The sequence below is a fragment of the Botrytis cinerea genome, chromosome 12, assembly GCF_000143535.2.
Source record: "Botrytis cinerea B05.10 chromosome 12, complete sequence".
NCBI lineage: Eukaryota > Fungi > Ascomycota > Leotiomycetes > Helotiales > Sclerotiniaceae > Botrytis > Botrytis cinerea.
The window spans coordinates 2,262,887-2,280,771 of NC_037321.1; the positions used below are offsets into that span (position 1 = coordinate 2,262,887).

Consider the following 17,885-nt stretch of genomic DNA (forward strand, 5'->3'; position numbering starts at 1 on the left):
AGAGTCTAGCAAGTTGTTCGAGCCCTCATCCCTGGGATCTTCATTGACGAACTAGAAACCTTGTGACAGTCTGCCAAAAAGGAAGGAAGTGTCGTGACTTTTTCATAGCTTTTCTATAGCTACTTTCTACCGATTGTTCCTATTCCAACTACATGATCACTCACATTACACTTATTACTCCTCAAATCAAGCAATTTTGAAAACACGATATCATTAATTTGTTTTACGTCTTACCACATTATACATACTTTTCACCATGACTTTCAATCCAAACGGAGATGCCATAGAAACGGTGTTTTATCTTAATGATACCTCGAGTATGTACTTGCCAGCACTTCAAAAGATGGGTTTTCATGATCCAAAAAATGAGGTCGTTGATAGTAAAATGGAACTGGAATTTGAAAGTTGCCCAAAAGAAACACTGATTTCGTCAGATTCAGATCCTGAAGCTTTCTCGACAGAAACATGGGTATCCCCAGATTCAAAACTTGGGAGTTCTTCGACAGCGCTACTGATGTCGCCAGATACGAGAAATGTCTATTCTGGAACTTCTCTGAATCTGACTTCTCATACAATCTCAAGACCATCAGGTGCGAGCATGATCAATAATATACTAACCTTTACCAAACTTGGTATGTTGTATTCTCATTCGTTTTTATTAGAATACGCTGACAATCAATCAGAGAACAAATCAGAAGTGATGAACGCGCTCGCCTCTAAACTTGGGCTTTCTTCTGCTCTCAAGTTTTACGACGTATGTTCACTTACCGAAGCGGATTCGCTCAAGCATATTCCCCGTCCAGTCTATGCTCTCCTATTTTCCATACCATTCACGTCTACTTGGGAAACCATTACGCGCGCAAAAGAAATGGCAAAACCACCTTATAAAGGTAGCGGACCTGATGAGCCTGCTATTTGGTTTAAAAAAGCAATCAATGGTGCTTGTGGCTCTATGGGTCTCTTACATTGCCTTCTAAATGGACCGGCTCATGAATATATTCTCCCCAACACTATACTATCTAGACTCTATGAGCGATCTATTCCCTTAGGACCTGACGAACGAGCAACGATGTTATATAACGATCAAAAGTTCGAAGATGCTCATCAGGCTATTGCTGCTTTGGTCGATAAATCATCATCCGCAGAGAATATCGGGAAGCCGAGACGGCATTTTGTGGCTTTTATAAGGGGAGAAGACGGATCGTTGTGGGAAATGGATGGAAGTAGAGGGGGCCCTATTCGTAGGGAGCCAACACTGGAAGAGCATGAAGATCTTTTGACTGATGATATATTGAAATTCTGTATGGCAGGGTTTGTTGATACCAATAGTGATGAGGTGAGTATGTGTAGTTGCATCGCCCTTGCTAAACATCCAACTGAGGCTGTAACTTTGCCTTTGAATTCTCTTAGTCGTGGTCATTTGGTGAATGGAAGGAGTGAGGGTGTACAGCCGCGTACTTTTTGGGACCCAGCTTGGTATGGACAAGATCATTGGCCCCCACCATCAAAATGATTGCTTTTATTCTGAACAATGAATTGTTTATGAGGTGGAGGTGTTATCAAGACCAACAGCGGTAAATAGTGGGTTTAAAACTAGCGTCCAGTATTAGTTCGAACGAAATTTACAGCAAGGTTAAGAATATTTCCTGACTCGTTTTGGATACTCCTCTAGAACTGCAACTAATCGTTTACGGATTTGCAAAATTAATGTGATCGGATCTTCATGATCAATTCCTAGAATATGATTAGATTTATTTACGGTGCCGGGCGGGAGAATCACTACTGGGATCTTATGGGGTCAAGACTCAGTTCCGCTTAAATAATCAATACAGCATATCACTAGATGTTGACGGGAACGTAAACTAGACTTCTCACACATTGGTAGCATCGACAAACTACGGAACTAATTAGTAATTGTACGGGTAAAAACATGCTTAAATTCGTAAGTAGCAAAGTATCCTTTCATGCCGCCAACGCCACAATGCCACACAACCACTACCGAGGTCTTACATCCCCGCGTTTTCTAGGATCTTTCCCCATGGTCAAAAAATCATAAGAAAGAACCAGACAAGTGTTGATAAAATCTTTCGGACTTATACTCGGTGGTAATACACGATCAAATGATTGTGAACTACTAGATGAAGATATCAGCCGATATAGAAAAGAGTCCGGTAATTTGGTTCACGAGGGTAAACAACGCATAATGCAAAGGTCGATACCACGCTGCTGACACTCTTTGAAACGGAATCTTCAACACCTATTTGGCAATTCAATAGGTAATCTGTAATTTCTGCAGGGCTCACTTAGTGTTCAGGTTACTTCTGTCAGATTGTCGAGTGGCTCAGATCTTTGTGTCTCAAGCGGTCATAAATATTCCGTAGCAATACCCCTTAATTAAAAAGTGTATACATGGGAAACGATCAGCATTGAACTACAGACACTGTGGCTTCTGATGTTGGCGTAAATGATAAGATATAATAAGTCTTCTCGTAACTCTCATTCGTGGGTACAATGCTCGCATGTTCTGGTCACTCATTTGCATTACTGTCTGCTTTCCGTCTCTTCTCCAGCACAAACTTCATGGTTTCGGATATTGCAAGTCAAATGGGAGAGTGGCATTTAGCGGATAAACAATGGATTCTTCAGGTCCTGGGTGCCAAGAATTGAGAAGGTCGAATGCCCCGAACTAGAGCATCAAATAGTCCGAAAAGGTAGGTTGAACGCAAGTTCTTGTCATCTGAAAAGCAATACAATATTCAGAACTGTTCCGTCAACTGAGAATTATTTGTGCAAAAAGAAAGCAATATCTCAGTCGAGGAGAGGGTTAGGACCCCGAGTTATGTGAGTCATTTACTGGAATTAGAAATTGGAAGTTTCTCAATTGTTAGACTGAAGTCCGGACTATTGGGACGCTACCCCGGATTTTCGCACATGGTTTTGATATCAGAAGATACTTTGATTACGTTGCAATCCTTCGTTGTGTTTCTCTTGTAACTCTGGTGAGCAAGGAAGCATGTTACACTCACAAGACGGAGATGATTTCCAGACTCGGTGGCGCGGTTCATGGCAAGTGATCTAATCAAGCACTTATTCTCGTCTTGGGAAAGTGATAGCTTTTTCTAAAATCAGCTTATAAGTGCTCATCTTGTCCACTTCGGATTTTTGAATGGCAGATCTTACACTCCTTCTGATTTGACTTCTTGCATTTCCCTTCCTTAAAGCGTAATATTCACCGGCTTTTACAGCCTCTCAAGTGCTTGTGTAATCATCTTCATTCTACAAATCTATCTTTGAACAATCAAGATGTCTCCTAGATCTGTCTTCCTTTATACAAATCTCTTACTATCTTTACCCTTCTCAATTACCGCTCTTGTCCCATATATTCAAGGAACCTATCAGCAGTATGCAACTGCTACCTATAGCCTCAAGGACACTTACAACTCGGCCAACTTCTTCTCTGCCTTTAGCTTCTTCACAGATGCAGATCCTACTCATGGATATGTATCTTATCAATCTCAATCAGCGGCTTCAGCACAAGGTCTCATCAATACCAACAATGGCCAGGTCTACTTAGGTGTTGACTATAAAACCGTTAACCCTTCAGCTGGCCGTGCATCCGTCAGACTTACGAGTAACAAGGCATATAATCATGGTCTCTTCATTGCTGATATTGCCCATATGCCTGGATCAATCTGCGGAGTCTGGCCCGCTTGTGAGTGATTCTTTCGAAAAGTCCACGTTGGATGGTTGGCTAATACTTGCTTCTAGTTTGGCTTGTTGGTCCTAATTGGCCATATGCAGGGTAAGTCCCTTCGTACTTTCATTTTATCCCGCTTAATTCCGGACTTCTCCACCACACCCACGATTCTGACTATGTTCTAGAGAGATCGACGTCATCGAAGGCGTTAACCTCGCCGGCACAAACAGCATGACCTTGCACACCGGACCGGGCTGTGTAATCAATACAGCTGGCTCCCAACCCGGTATTACCTTAAGCGATCCGAATTGCAATTCTAACAGCGGCTACAACGGTTGCGGTGTGCTTACTAACAAGGCCAATTCCTACGGAGATGGTTTCAACTCTGTCGGTGGCGGTGTCTATGCCATGCAATGGGAATCTTCCGGCATCTACGTATGGTTCTGGCCTCGAGGTAGTGTACCCGCCGATGTCACTGCCGGGAAACCCGTAACGGGTAATTGGGGATTACCCCTCGTGGCATTCAATGGAGGGAGTGGGTGCAACATCGATAGTTTTTTCGCGAACCAGCAGATTGTTTTCGATACCACGTTTTGTGGAGACTGGGCCGGATCGGTTTGGTCCAGTGGGAACTGTGCTAGCGTTGCAAATACTTGTAATGCGTATGTAGGGGCGAATCCGGGGGCGTTTGCGCCGGCTTATTGGTTGATTAATTCGGTTAAGGTTTATCAGCAATAGGGGGTTGTGTAGGGGATGTGGAGTCAAAGGTTCTGGGGTATAGTCAGGGTGTATGAGTTGCTGACCGATGATTCATGTTGAGTATTATGACTTGATGAGGTCAGGGGATAGCTAGTGCGCTCTTTTTGTGGCTTCCTGGTAGATGGGACCAAGGCGAAGGCAAAGACAGAATTGGAGGTACAGTCGCTACCATCGTTGCGGGAGCGATTGAAGCTTTATACTTACAGCATATGGAGTTCAGTTTCTGTGTATATAGTAGGGTATCAGATTCATTTTCCACTGATTTTAATGTTACTAGATCTTATTAGACTTTACTGGAACAGGGGGAAAGATAATTCCTTCCCATGGTTACTATCACTCTACTTTGTTAAAAGAGTACCATAATTCACACTGTTCAAATCTCATGCCTGTGTCAAGAGCCCGTTGTCAGTCTTGATGAATCATCTCTTGAAACCCAGAACACTCAGAAAAGCTATAGTGATGGTAGAAAATGGCATTGGCAGAAAGACGAAGATATATCCTTACCACTTCTCTCCTTTGTGTCAGGTTTCCTCTGGTTTATGTATCGGCCTAGATTTCAGAATGGAACTGAACTGATATTCGACGTTATACCAAAACCAATGTTTCATCTCTTTTCAATGAATATGAAATCGACAAGATATTTTCCTTGGGTTTTATCGGTTGTTGGTTCAGGATCTCAGAATCTGAGAATCTCAGGATTCCTAATATCCGTCTGAAAAACTGGGCAATTCGTAAATTATTTATTAGTAGATTCTGTGACGTTGTGTTATCATTTGAGGTGGATGTAACCAGGTTCGGCCAATAGGGATGTTGTAAAAATCTTCCGTTAGTCTGCACTAGACCCCGACACTAAGATAAATTGCCATGAATCTCTTCATGTCATGTATATTCACCACCCCACGTCACATCAATATTGTCCTTGACCATTACAATCTATCAAACCTCTCAATTACAACCTATTACCATCAGCTCAGCTCAGCTCAGCTCAGCTCACCACCCAACCAATCTCCACACTGACTTCGATCCAAACATGCCACCTTCTTTCATCTACCGCTAAGCCTTCCAAGCCTGCTGGCGTCTTGACAGAATTCTCCTCCCCCGACCACCACCCCAGGCATATCTGGCTTTCCTTCGCTCTCGTCCAAGTTCGATTAATAGAATGAAGGTATGGTGGTGGAACAAGACGCCGATGGGGAGGAATTTGTTTGTGATTGCTCCTTGGAGTGTAGCAACTCATGTTTGGTTTTATAGGTTATTGTGGAAGTCTTGAGATTACCAGAGAGTCGTGCCGAGATAGTACTGTGATGGATATTTTTAGGGAGGAATATTATGGTGGATAGGTTTACGAATCATTGGATTTTGTTTTCGCGGAGTTACTGGGGAGGGGGAAAGGATGGAAGGGATAAAGTCTACGATCGGACGGAGGTTTGATATGCATGTTGGTCTACATGCTGCCGATTTATACCTAACACGACGGGCTAGAACGGATTGGTCAACCTTTATGGAATATGTGTCGGGTAGATGAGATTCCTATAATTATTGTCTTGATGGTTTGAATCGGATACTCATCTCCAGATTTTATAGCCACAGTTGGTTGGTAGTTAGGGACAAATTTATCTCCTTCGCTTCACATTTGAGATTTTTGGAAATGGGCTATTACAACTTAATACTACATTTCATTTTGGGTTCTATATATTTCAAAATGGGGTTGCAATATTTGGGCTATCTGTCTGTGGAAAGAATGGGTAGAATGATCAAACCAATTTGAGATATCTATCATATATGTGATCCTTTCTTGAGACTTATTGAAGCTCACTGACTCAGTCATATATTCCTTACTTTAGGAACTCGTGAATACCATTTAAAGATGCATCAACCGAGAAATTTTCATGCCTTTGTAGACTTCCTGTTTTGAAAATCAGACAAGAACTCTCTCGTCTAGAATTATCGCTACGCATGTTCTTCATTATGTGTTTTTGAAGCGTCTGCACTTGCGGTCTCATTATGCGCGGGCTTGCCTCGAGTATAGCCATGGCATCGATTCCTTTAATATGATCGATGATAATGTCGAGAGAATTTGAGGGTTGCTTGCTACATAGATTAATCTGGCTGGCGGGGATCATGTACCACCAAGCTTTGGAAGTGCGCGGGATTTGAATCCGAATGTATAATCACTCGCCAGATATTGATTGTAGCCGATTTCCTTGAAGAAAAAAAAATGATGTCTTTCAGAATTACCTGGTTCTGATCTTATCACAATTACTTGAACTCCGCAAGGCTCTTTCCATCCCCCCCTCTACTTCCACTTCTCAGACCACGTCCTTGCAAAATCATCTTCACAACTCTCCCCAACCTCACAACACCCTCTTCTAAATCATCCAGCTCTTCCCACGCAAAACAAAGTCTCAATCCCCTCGGCAATTTCACACTCTCATCCCCTTGCACCTCAAAAATGCTTCCTTTAGCTACCACGAGATTCTCCTCTTCTAATGCCATCTGCGCTACCAAATCTCCATCAATTCCACCTGGCAAATTCAACCAAATGAAAAAGCCTCCAAAAACTTTTGCTTCCCCTGATTCCATACCCGTATTCTCAACTGTCACACCCAATGGGCCCAATTCCCTCTTAATCGCGCTCATCATCCTCTCGCATCTCTCCTTGTAAGCAGGCTGAAGTGTCCCCTCGATATGTTTCATCAAATCTCCCGATCTTAAAACCTGATCAACAATAGTAGCAGTCAACTGACTTGCGCATCCACCACTCCTCGAACTACCCACCAAACTCAATCCTAACGCGAATTTAGGAGTTGCTTCGACCCATCCGGTTCGAACACCTGGTCCCGCTATTTTACTGAATGAACCGTTACTTACTGCATTTCCGAAACTGGCTACATCGGGAATGGGCTCAAGTGTACGGTCGATATCGACGAGGCGGGGAAGTAAAGCCTTTTTAAGAGGAGCCTCAGAGGTAGATGATGAAGTGGGCCATTGGAGAAAATCATAAACATCGTCTGTGACGATTAATGCATCGTATTCGCGAGCCAATTTAACAAGAGAAGTGCGACAAGACAGCGTCATTGTTTTTCCAGACGGGTTTGAAAATGTTGGGACACAGTAGATAATATTTTTATAGATCTTACCCCATGGCCTCGATTTTGAGTCTTTGATAGGCTGTCCACGTTGGTTAGCCTCATTCTTTGCCATTCTGTCATACACGAAATTTTACAACTCCAAAACTGACATTGACATCTTTCAAATAACGTGAAACACCTGACATACCTCGACACCTCTATCCTCCTTGCCAGTCTCCTTCATCATACTTTCTAATCCTTCCAAGTCCACCCCCTCATCGCCCTCCCCAACAGCTCTAACTCGCAGCCCACTATCATCGAAGATTCTCCCCGCCAAAAAATACCCGGGCGTAACCATCCACACTCTCGTAACTAGTGGATCCGTATATGTCTGCAATATACACGCTAGATTTTGCGATGCTCCTCCCGTGATGCATATCCTATCGGCTTCTGGACTTGTCAGTGTACCTTGATTATCTTTATTCCACAGTTTTCGATTGTTATTTTCTTCGTCCGAGTTGGAGGCAGAGGAAGGATAATACTCAGAGTAAAATTCTCGAAGCCATATCGCCACGCTCTCCCTCATATTTGATGGTCCCGGATCCGGTCCATACAATAATCCCGGATTAGCTAGATCTGGATTTGTAAGGACTTTGTTTGCTGCATTCTGGATATACGCAGTAGGAAGGAGAGAAGTATGAGGCCAGCCTCTCAGAAGATTAATTTGTCTCTTTGGTGGACTAATCATAGGCTTAGTGATTGAGGGGTAATTCTTGGTCATGATGAACGTTGGGTAATGTAATGTGGTTGTTGAAGTTGAAGTTGAAGTTGATGTTGATGTTGATGTTGGATACAGGACATCTGATTGTGATATAATGTGATATAATGATGTGATGCGCACGGACTCATAAAGCTCTCCTCGAGGTTACAAATGAACTTGCTAAATCATGATTATTTCAAAATACATTTCATTGCTTTTGAAATGGAGCACATCATTACTTGACGGATATCAAATCATTGTACCAGATTTCAAGATGCTTAGAGTAATACGTAAAGGGTTGTATGGCTACGAGTTCCAATCATTTTCGTTGGGATCGACATAAACAGTACGCCCTTTATCAAACAGAAGTGGGGGTTGATGATAGATAGATGTTAGGAAGAAATACAGAAGTATAATTCGGATTGTCATTTCACTCTTTGAAGAGAAACCTGAACCATGATTCTATCTAGGTGATCGAGTGTGTTGCTTTATTCATTCACATAGACGTCACATCATATTCAGAATGTTCCATCAAAACTTTGTATATGTTTTCATGATTTTAGAATATTTTATTCATCTGAAAATTGTGTTAAGAAGCCATTTCCATTTGGCATTGCTGTCATCCCGAATGTACAGCCATAGAGCAAAACATATTGCAATGAAGTACTTATGATTGAGAGTTTTCTTGGGAATCCTCGTGAATATTTCAATGTCCAGACGATCCCTTTTTGTTACCCTTCATATCGTTGTAAATAATGACCTCCATGTCATCCAAACCTATGCCTATGCCTCTCGAAAACAGTAAGAAGCAAGTCATGACTGCGTGCAAATGTACATTGCGATCCATAACGCAACCCAAATTGCTTAATGATCGCTGACAAGACAAAAACCCACTCACGAGGGTTTTGAAGTTACAAGTGTAGATATTTTGAAGAAGAAAGTGGTGTTGTGCAGAAAGAAAAAGGTCGTTCCTATAAATACACGTTGAAGGTTCAATATTCATGAAAGAATATGATAACCATTATCGTGTCTTCTTGAACTTTCCCGACAGTTAAGTGTGAACTGGTGTGGCAGTGTGGCGGTTCCAGCTACTATTATTCCCAAAGCCTCTTCCACCACGGCCACGTCCAGAAGTATTGTTTGTATTTGAAGGTTGGGTTTCACGAGGAGTGGAGGAAGAGCCACTGTTGGTGTCTCTTCCACTACGGTTACCTCTTGGATGTGTCGACGAAGTTTGTCTTGATCCGCCGCGCCCACGTCGCGGGTTGCTTCTAGCCTGAGATACTGTAAGCTGAACCGATTTAGACTTTTCCTGACCGGGTAGCAAAATTATAAGAGAAGCGGCATTGTTGCTGATCTCCGGTGGGAATTGCATTGGTTCTGCGGATGTTGTGTCAGACATAAGAAACTTTCGAGGAATATTTCTTGGAGGAGGAGCAGGTTCAAGGGCGTTTTGTGGCGTAATTCGTGGAATATTGATGACAGGTAACGAGCCCATTTCCTGTTCTTCGAAACATTCCTCCGCAGCCGGCTTTGTGTCGAGTGATTCTTGTTCGCCAATCAAATTCTCGTTGGCGGACCCAGGAAGGGAAACCACAGTGGTAGTAGAAGTGTGTGACTCAGATGAATGATCAAATGCGCGTCTGCTAGAAGAATCGACAGCAAGAGCATGAGTTCTTGGCGGAGACTTCTTGCCGAACAACTGATCAATTTTTTCCTTCCATTCCCCTGTTTGGGTGGATGAAGTTGCACCTCTGCGAATATCATAAGAAGTTGACCCAGCTCGCGCGAGTCCTTGACGAGCTACCATACCAGGAATTTGACTGATGGCAGGAACTGCAGGGGCTGCGGCCGCGGCTGCAAAGGATGTTGGACGGGGAGGAGCAACTGGGGCAACGATAGTTGGAGGTGGCAATCTAACAACAGGTAACGGAGGTGGTAGAGCTACATGTGGACTTGCAAAGTCGCTATCATATGCCGGATGACCAGCCATGGTAGGCGGAGGTGGAGATGGTGATGATGATCGTTCAAAACCATGGCCATTCATCTCGTCAAGGCGAACGTCGCGATTGTGGCTCGGGAAGAACTTTGACTCTCGATGTGTACTTGATGCATTAGTCTCTTGACCCGGCCATGCATTGTTGTTGTACTGTGTTCGAGACAAATCTGGTCGAGCGTTGCCGCGAGAAGCATTTTCCGTCAAAACTGAAGGAGTCGACGATCTTCCATCGACTAAAGCAGTCGAAACCTTCTTCGTCTTGCTTCTCGTGCCATCTTCATTTAATGTAACTTGCTTCCAGGTATCTTCGTAGACAGGCTGAGGAAGCTCCTCTACAATACCAGCTGCTTCTAATTCACGTTTGCGCTCCATTTCCTCCTGGTGTTGTTGATGAAGAATTGCATCCTCTTGTGATATCCTGTCAGGTACACCACCCCAAACCTGTCTAGCCATAGACTTTCGCTGCTCATCCTCGTATGATCTTGGTGGCTGGGATACTCTGTTCGCCGATGGAGGTCCGATTGGAGGTGGTCGAGAATTGTATTGGTTTTGACCACGATTTGCCTGGTAAGAACCATTACCACGGTTTGCACCAGGCGGTCCAATTGGTCCTGGATGTGCGGATGAATGAGGCATATCTGAGAGTGATTGACGAGACATCTCTGGAAGCCTATTCAATTCTGGATTAAAAGTACCGTTTCCAATTGTTTTTTCGTTTGTGGGAGGCCCCCAAATCCGCGAAGATGAATTTTGTGGTGGTGGGGGCGCAGCCGACCATGAAGTGAATCTATCGGCGGGATAATTTGAAGCTGAGTTCCTCTGCCATGATTGCGAATTTCGATTATCAGGCACAGGTTGTTGCGTAGGCGCCGAAGCACTGGGCTGGAAGACACCATTTGATCGTGAATCGGAGCCAGTAGAATTTCCTTCAACATGTCCGACATTATCGTTTTCATTTGTGATGTCCGATTTAAGCACGTGTGCATCATTGGAGGTTTCCGTCGATTTCGTTAGAACGGGTGATTTTGCTTCGCGGGCTTGAATAGAGGTAGGAACGCTTTCTTCTTTAACCGGCTCATCCTTAACCTTTTTCTTCTCTGGAGGTGGACCCATTGCTTCAAGCTTAATACGGATACGCTCCTTTCTCTCCGCTTCCTCTTTGGCTTCAGCCTCTTGTCTTCTCTTGATAGCAAGTTCACGAGTTCGTCTCATGATAATCTTTTGTTCTTCCAAAGCATCATCATCACGTGCAGCGCCCATCGGTGGGCCTTGTAGAGGACCATGCATGTGAATGTCATTCGAACCTGAAGCAAGCTGTCCATGAGTAGAATGAGGAGATGCATGACTAACAGCTGGCGATGCGCGGGATTGCCATGGTTGACTTTGATTTGGATAACCTCGTTGCTGATGTTGCTGGTTTGGATAATTTTGACCAGACGGGGAGAAATTTCTTGGTGAAGACGGCGCATCACTTACAGCTGCCAATGAGCCTCTGCGTACATTTAACATTTCTTGAGGTGGTGGCATATCATGACCACGGCTCATACGCCTAGCGAAATTTCCACTTCCCCCACTAACATTAGAAGAAGTGCGACGGCGCCCATAATTGCCTTGTTGCGCACTCGTGTGATGAGTCTGAAAAGCGGCAGATGGCTCTGCGGGGCCATCCTGGTGCGATGGTCGTTGAAGGACTGCAGGGCCACGAGATTGTCCGTCGGACCTGGACGCTCCACGTCGACCCTCATTCACAGGCTCATACCGACCAGATTGAGAATTGTAGAGCTCCCGGCTAGCATGTGCGTTACTTTCTCTCCATGTTCGGCTGAAATCATCGGCCGCAATTTCCTTCGCAGGTGGTTGTGGCATACCAGAAAATCCATGAGGATCGCGTTGGTTAAATCTATTTTGCTGAGATTGTTGCTGAGATTGTTGAGCCATGTCAATTGCGACAGGAGCCACTTTTTCGACTGGAGGAAGTTGGGCCCATGGAGATTTAACGGGCGTTGGAGGCCCAGGTGGTTTTGCAACGAGAGTAGGTTTTTCGGGAGCACCTTTGAGCACCAATCCAGCTTTTCCAGACCCAAGTCGAGGAGCAGGAGCAGCTATCACCTGAGGTGCTGGTGATTTTGATGGCTTTGGTGCGGGTTCGGTTTTTTTAATTTCCTTTACGACTGGCGCAGGCTCTGGTACGGGTTCGGGAGGTGGAGGGGGTGCATCATCTGCGTGCGGTAGAGTAATCTTCGTGCCGTCCGTCCATTCAATCGATTCAGGTGCCCAATCATCATCGTCATCATCGATATCTGCCCAATTTGCCTGCTTACCAGGGTCATCTGATTGTAATCTAGTCGCTAAATGAATACCATAACGTTGCTTGAGTTCCTCATCTGTAAATCGTTTTGGCTCTGGTGGGGCAGCAGCTGTCTCGTGTTAGAATCTTCCCCCTTTCAACATATTGTGTAACATACGTCTGTTTTTGTTCCACACGGCACTCGCATCCGGAGCACCACCAGCTTTTCCACCATTTGCGGTAGTTGAAGCTCGTGGAGTTGAATCACGGAGGCCACTGCCTGATTTTGCGACCAACCTAGGTTTCGGTGTGGTTGAAGTTGAAGCCGTCAAAGCTGTTGGCGCAGTATTAGAAGCTGCAGGACCTTTATCTCCAACCTTCGATGGGACTGCGGCCGTGGAAGCTTTCGATGCCAAAAATGTCTTGTTTACTGAAACTGCCTTGAAAGAGGGGACTGGTTTCTTGAGGGTCGAGGTTGTTCGAACATGGCCACCTTTGTCATCACCAATTTTCGAGGCTTCCGCTTTTGTACCTTCAGTATCCGATCCTCCATTAACACTGACCTCCGCCGAGTTATTGTTGGTGACTTCGAGAGAATCCGAATCTTGTTTACTTCCATCTTTGTCGGCAGTTGCTCCATCTACAGAGAGAAATTTGTCGGAGGGGACATCTTGACTCTTAGTTTCAGTAGTGTTCTAGGCGCATGTCAGCATTTTCGATTAGGTGCAAGGGGTCATTGAATATATAGACTAACCAGCTCATGATCAGGAGTTATAGATGACGTCGCGAAGTTCTGAGGAGTGGCTTCAGTTGCCATCATACGTCTTCAAAATGTTTATTTGGTATCGAAGTAACTGCGCATACGTTGACCCGATGGTATTCGTGAAGGTACAAGCTTTCTAAACCTTGAAGATGTAAATATGGTGGGGGGAATTCGTTTTCGTAAATATGAGGTTGGCTTGCGACAAATTAGGTAAGATATCTCCAATAAAGGCAGTCGCAATATCTTCTATCTGAGGTAACTGGAATCCGGAGAAGCAGAAGGAGGAAGGAGGCAATGGGAGAAAGTATTGAAGTTGATTTATCTTCTTGCGGGAGACTTTCATACGATACGGCCACTATTATGTATCATGTCGAAGTTTAAGGTACGGACCATTCAAAGTATGGCTCTAACCCCTTTGGGCGATAGCGTGATAATCTTAAGCGTTAGCGTTTGAATCTCCTCGAGGCTGAAGTGAATTTTAATATGAACAAAAAAAAGGTCAGTGTGTGTGTGCACCCTTAGTAATGACATGTTGTGAATCAGTCACATATCACTTTCTTGTCTTTGTTGATATGATGAATTCCTATTAAATTCGAATTCAAATCAATGCAGCATAGAAGATACACTAGCACACATCCTTCCGGTGAAATATACTCACCTCATCGTTTTGATATCGAACGAGAGCCAGTGGGGGAGATTTTAGATATTCACAACGCCAATGGGGTTATCTTACTGTTTTGGAGTCACAGCTACATCGGCTGCTTGATCCAGAAGATAACCCAAAACATAAAGGTGGGACAAACTCGGGGTGACATGCGACTGTTGCATTGCGAAAAGGAATGAGCCAGTCAATTCTCGCGATGTAATAATGAGGGTTTAAATTGTTTCTGAGCTCATTTCCTCCCACGGGACTGTTCCTTCAAATTTTAGTACCCCGAAGACTGTTCATAAGGTATGGCTGTGATAGTAAAGACAATGGTATTAAGTGAAGGCTGCAATCTAGCACACTTCTAGAGGGATCATTACCTGTTAGGCCCCGCAAAATTTCGATAAAGGGGAATGCAAACATGGAATGAATCTCAACAGTCTTAAATTGGCTATATGCGGTAGCCATCGCTTTGCCTGTGATGAGTGTGCTATACGAGTGTAGGCTTGTTGGGTTGGAATGGGTTCTTCCACCACAGGGTAATAATTCCTAGGGTTGTTTGAGGGTTCAAATTGCGTCACACCCAATATAATGGCCACAACGCATGAGATCCAACTAACGGCTTGTCTGGTATTCATCTATTCCTTTCCTTATTTACACCCAAGTAACACAATGCCCGCGTATGTTCTCCATCGACCTTCCTCTCTCCTTGATCATCCATCTAGTGAGCATTGTTCTTGTGGTGACCTGCCCCGTATTGTTAGTTATCTAGTGATCCACAAAGATCCAAAGGTGTAAAGGCTTACGCAAGTGGAAGTAGTAGTTTTGAGCATAACCAATACCGACCAAAAAGATCAAGGCGTGAATGATAGGTGTGGCAGAAGGGTTCTTTCCGAAGTACTTGGCTTGGTATCTACCCAACAAACCCTTGGCCTTAATCTCTGGTGCTGGTCCGCGGGGAAGCTTCTCGTAGAAGCTAACTACACGTTGCATACGGGCAGCATCTTTGGCAGCTCCGAGTCCCTAGCCCATCGTTAGAATTGATATTTGTGCGGCTTGGATTTCGGGGGTTGTGGGGGACGATGAAGAGCCCGAGAAGTAGGAGAACAAAGACGTTGGCGGAGAAACATAACTTACAGATGGAGAAGCAACCTAGTCTCGAGTTAGTTCGGTTTATAAGTGAGAAGTATGGAGGGGTATAGAGGACATACCTTGGGGGGGATGAGGGTGGAAAGAGCTCTGCGTGTAACGAAACTCATCTTGGAGACTACCACAGAAAATCAGCCCAATTGATCTTCGCGCAATAAGCGATCTCATTAATTATATGCTCTGCATTAATACATACCTTTTCTGACGTCGTGATGAAATCTAGGAACGGTGAAATGATGTTGTCTTCAACCTTCCCTCAAATCTCGTTCCGAAAGCCTCCACTAGTGCGCTTATGTAAGCACATCCCGGAGCCTCAAGGAACCTCGAAATCAAACATCCAATAATCTTCCCCTCAATTGCGACTTACTATACACAATATGTCACTCCTTCGTCCTTCTATCGCAGGGCGATTACTGCGCGCAACAGGCCCTACCGGGCTGCGCTCCATACCAAATGGAGTGAGATGCGAATCTGGTGTCCCTCTCACACCTACGAACATGCCAAACCCTAAACGTAAAGAAGGAGAATCATCGATGATCAACCACCCACAATCAAAGGATACACTGGTTAAGCATAACCAACCAGATTATGGAGTGGAGGTTGACCAAGCTGCTTCGTGAGTCTTCCATGGGGAATGCAAAGGGAAATTGTATAATGGAAGGAAGAACGGTTACTGATGGGAAACTGGCAGATTGTTCACACCCATCCCAAAGCGTGTTATGAATGGTAGCGAAGAGGGAGACGTTCTGCCAGCTGCAGTTCTATCTGGTGCTCCAATCGAGTTGCAAGCTCGAACAGTCCGGTATGTTCACAATCAACTCCAAGCTTTACATAACGATCGCACCAATGTCTAAATTTCCGAGTAAATAACTGATACAAAATTATCTAGCATCTATCGACCTGCCAAAACCGCCACACAATCCGGTGATTGGCATGGTCATCACTGGCGCATGGACTGGGATATTTTGTCCAAGGGCCACCGTTGGGAAAATCCTCTTATGGGTTGGCAATCGTCAGCCGATTTCATGCAAGGCACAAACGTAAACTTCAAAACCAAAGAGGATGCGATTAGATTTGCAGAGAAGCAAGGTTATGAATATTTCGTTCAAGAGCCAAATGTTAGGAAGGTTGCGCCAAAGGCATATGCAAACAACTTCTTATGGAGTGATAAGAAGTTGAAGCACATTAGGACAAAGTAGAGGATGCATGGCGAGAATAAACGAGAAATTTTGGGCATGGGGGGAAGAAGACTGTACATATCCGGATGAGCGAGGCAGACATATTTAGCTGCTTGAATTGAAGATGCATTTATGATTGAATCCTTATTTGTTTAGCGAAACGCAGTGGGATTCGCCTACGCTCCGTCAAGGCAGCGACGATGAGGACCATCAGACTGGCCAAGATGCCTACTTTGATGCAAGTACATGAGTAGCGTAAAGTTGGCAGCCAGAAAAAAAACTTAGTCCTACTATTTCTGAAAATTGATGTCCTTGACGTCGCGCGTTATCTCACAGTTCTCTGCCATCGATATCATTCCTCGGTATGTTGCACTCTCTCATTACTTCTTTCTTACTCGTCCATAACATTCTTATTTCTTTCTATTACCAGGAATTGATCAAGAGGGAAGTCAGTCAAGAATGCCTTTTCGCCTCAATCAACATGGCTCTTCTTGCTTCGCACTCCCTATAAGATACTCACTTGCCAGTACCAAAACCAGACTAACACAAACTTTAAACTTCAAAGAAAGTTCAATTCTTTCATAGCAATAAGTTTTGTTGCATATCGCATCTTAAATGAGACCCAGTTCTCGAATCCATTTACCAAACTCTAGAGACCTTTAAAACTCTTAAAAATTACATATATGGCATGGGCAGAAGGAGAGTTACAACATCCTATAGGGGTCAAACCACCATGTCGAGTATGACCTTCACAAGTTATGTTCAAAATGAAACATTCCGATTTGGGAGATGTGAAATAAAGTTTTCATTGGAAAAGTTAAAAGACCGCCGGCTACATTGGAACAGTTGTGTTGCACATCACGTCTTGAAAAGTGGCTTCTTTTTCAAACCTATACATCGACACTTAGAAGCAATCTCAATATTACTAAATCCTATAAATCGATTAACAAGAAGCAAAACTAGGAGTCTGCTCTGAATTCATTACGAACAGATCAGTATTTCTTACAAATCTGTCGGTTCCAGGTCATCAAACCAAACCAAAAATCTGAAGAACCTTAATGAACGCTAGTGATATCAGAAAGTGATTTGTTGCACATCGTAAATTTTCATAAATGCTATTTTCAACAATGCATGCACATCATGTTTCCCATGGTTCAAGTCAATATTACACTGAGTTTGTTGTGCTTTACTAGAAGAAGCAGGGTTATGTTTCAGTTGAATTTTGAAGTCATAGTAATGAGCGATGAATTTATAATAGGATTTTTGTCCCCGAATATGAGGATTGAGGAGAAGAAATCGAATTGCGGGCTTGATGAATGAGAATGGCCCCGGGTGGCTCGAGAAGGGTGAATGTTGACTACATTTGGCAAGTTTTGTTAGTATTTACGCATTCGGGATTCTCAAGGTGATGGATGGATTGGGATATTGATGGTGGCTATGATGTGATTTGAGGAGGGTTTGGCGTCGTTTCTATGTGGAATGGGGTAGCCGAATCATGTAAATATCAGCTACTTCTGTTGCTCCTTTCAAATATTTAACAGTTTCCTGAGTATTGACATCATAACATCAAGCGCTT

The 17,885-nt window shown here is 43.9% G+C and overlaps 6 protein-coding genes across 6 annotated transcripts; 3 read left to right on the forward strand and 3 right to left on the reverse strand.

The window, feature by feature from the left end:
* The first annotated feature begins 154 nt into the window (after positions 1-154).
* BCIN_12g06500 (hypothetical protein) lies at positions 155-1,647 on the forward strand. Its single transcript, XM_024696582.1, has 2 exons — positions 155-632; positions 684-1,647. The coding sequence occupies exons 1-2, from the start codon at positions 257-259 to the stop codon at positions 1,511-1,513; spliced, it is 1,206 nt and encodes a 401-aa protein (XP_024552393.1). The 5' UTR covers positions 155-256; the 3' UTR covers positions 1,514-1,647.
* A 1,542-nt stretch (positions 1,648-3,189) lies between these two features.
* BCIN_12g06510 (hypothetical protein) lies at positions 3,190-4,842 on the forward strand. The gene is made up of 3 exons (XM_001547635.2): positions 3,190-3,712; positions 3,769-3,802; positions 3,883-4,842. The coding sequence occupies exons 1-3, from the start codon at positions 3,304-3,306 to the stop codon at positions 4,433-4,435; spliced, it is 996 nt and encodes a 331-aa protein (XP_001547685.1). The 5' UTR covers positions 3,190-3,303; the 3' UTR covers positions 4,436-4,842.
* Positions 4,843-6,620: 1,778 nt separating this feature from the next.
* On the reverse strand, positions 6,621-8,381 carry BCIN_12g06520 (hypothetical protein). Its single transcript, XM_001547637.2, has 2 exons — positions 7,736-8,381; positions 6,621-7,627 (listed from the first exon to the last, which is right to left on the reverse strand). The coding sequence occupies exons 1-2, from the start codon at positions 8,306-8,308 to the stop codon at positions 6,716-6,718; spliced, it is 1,485 nt and encodes a 494-aa protein (XP_001547687.1). The 5' UTR covers positions 8,309-8,381; the 3' UTR covers positions 6,621-6,715.
* Positions 8,382-8,827: 446 nt separating this feature from the next.
* BCIN_12g06530 (hypothetical protein) lies at positions 8,828-13,666 on the reverse strand. The gene is made up of 3 exons (XM_001547638.2): positions 13,328-13,666; positions 12,752-13,268; positions 8,828-12,703 (listed from the first exon to the last, which is right to left on the reverse strand). The coding sequence occupies exons 1-3, from the start codon at positions 13,388-13,390 to the stop codon at positions 9,339-9,341; spliced, it is 3,945 nt and encodes a 1,314-aa protein (XP_001547688.1). The 5' UTR covers positions 13,391-13,666; the 3' UTR covers positions 8,828-9,338.
* Positions 13,667-14,497: 831 nt separating this feature from the next.
* On the reverse strand, positions 14,498-15,401 carry Bcatp17. Its single transcript, XM_024696583.1, has 5 exons — positions 15,328-15,401; positions 15,194-15,249; positions 15,120-15,134; positions 14,789-15,005; positions 14,498-14,729 (listed from the first exon to the last, which is right to left on the reverse strand). The coding sequence occupies exons 2-5, from the start codon at positions 15,239-15,241 to the stop codon at positions 14,704-14,706; spliced, it is 306 nt and encodes a 101-aa protein (XP_024552394.1). The 5' UTR covers positions 15,242-15,249; positions 15,328-15,401; the 3' UTR covers positions 14,498-14,703.
* A 90-nt stretch (positions 15,402-15,491) lies between these two features.
* On the forward strand, positions 15,492-16,388 carry BCIN_12g06550 (hypothetical protein). Its single transcript, XM_001547640.2, has 3 exons — positions 15,492-15,747; positions 15,823-15,933; positions 16,021-16,388. Exons 1-3 carry the CDS (start codon positions 15,509-15,511, stop codon positions 16,328-16,330), a joined length of 660 nt encoding a protein of 219 aa, XP_001547690.1. The 5' UTR covers positions 15,492-15,508; the 3' UTR covers positions 16,331-16,388.
* The last annotated feature ends 1,497 nt before the right edge of the window (positions 16,389-17,885 follow it).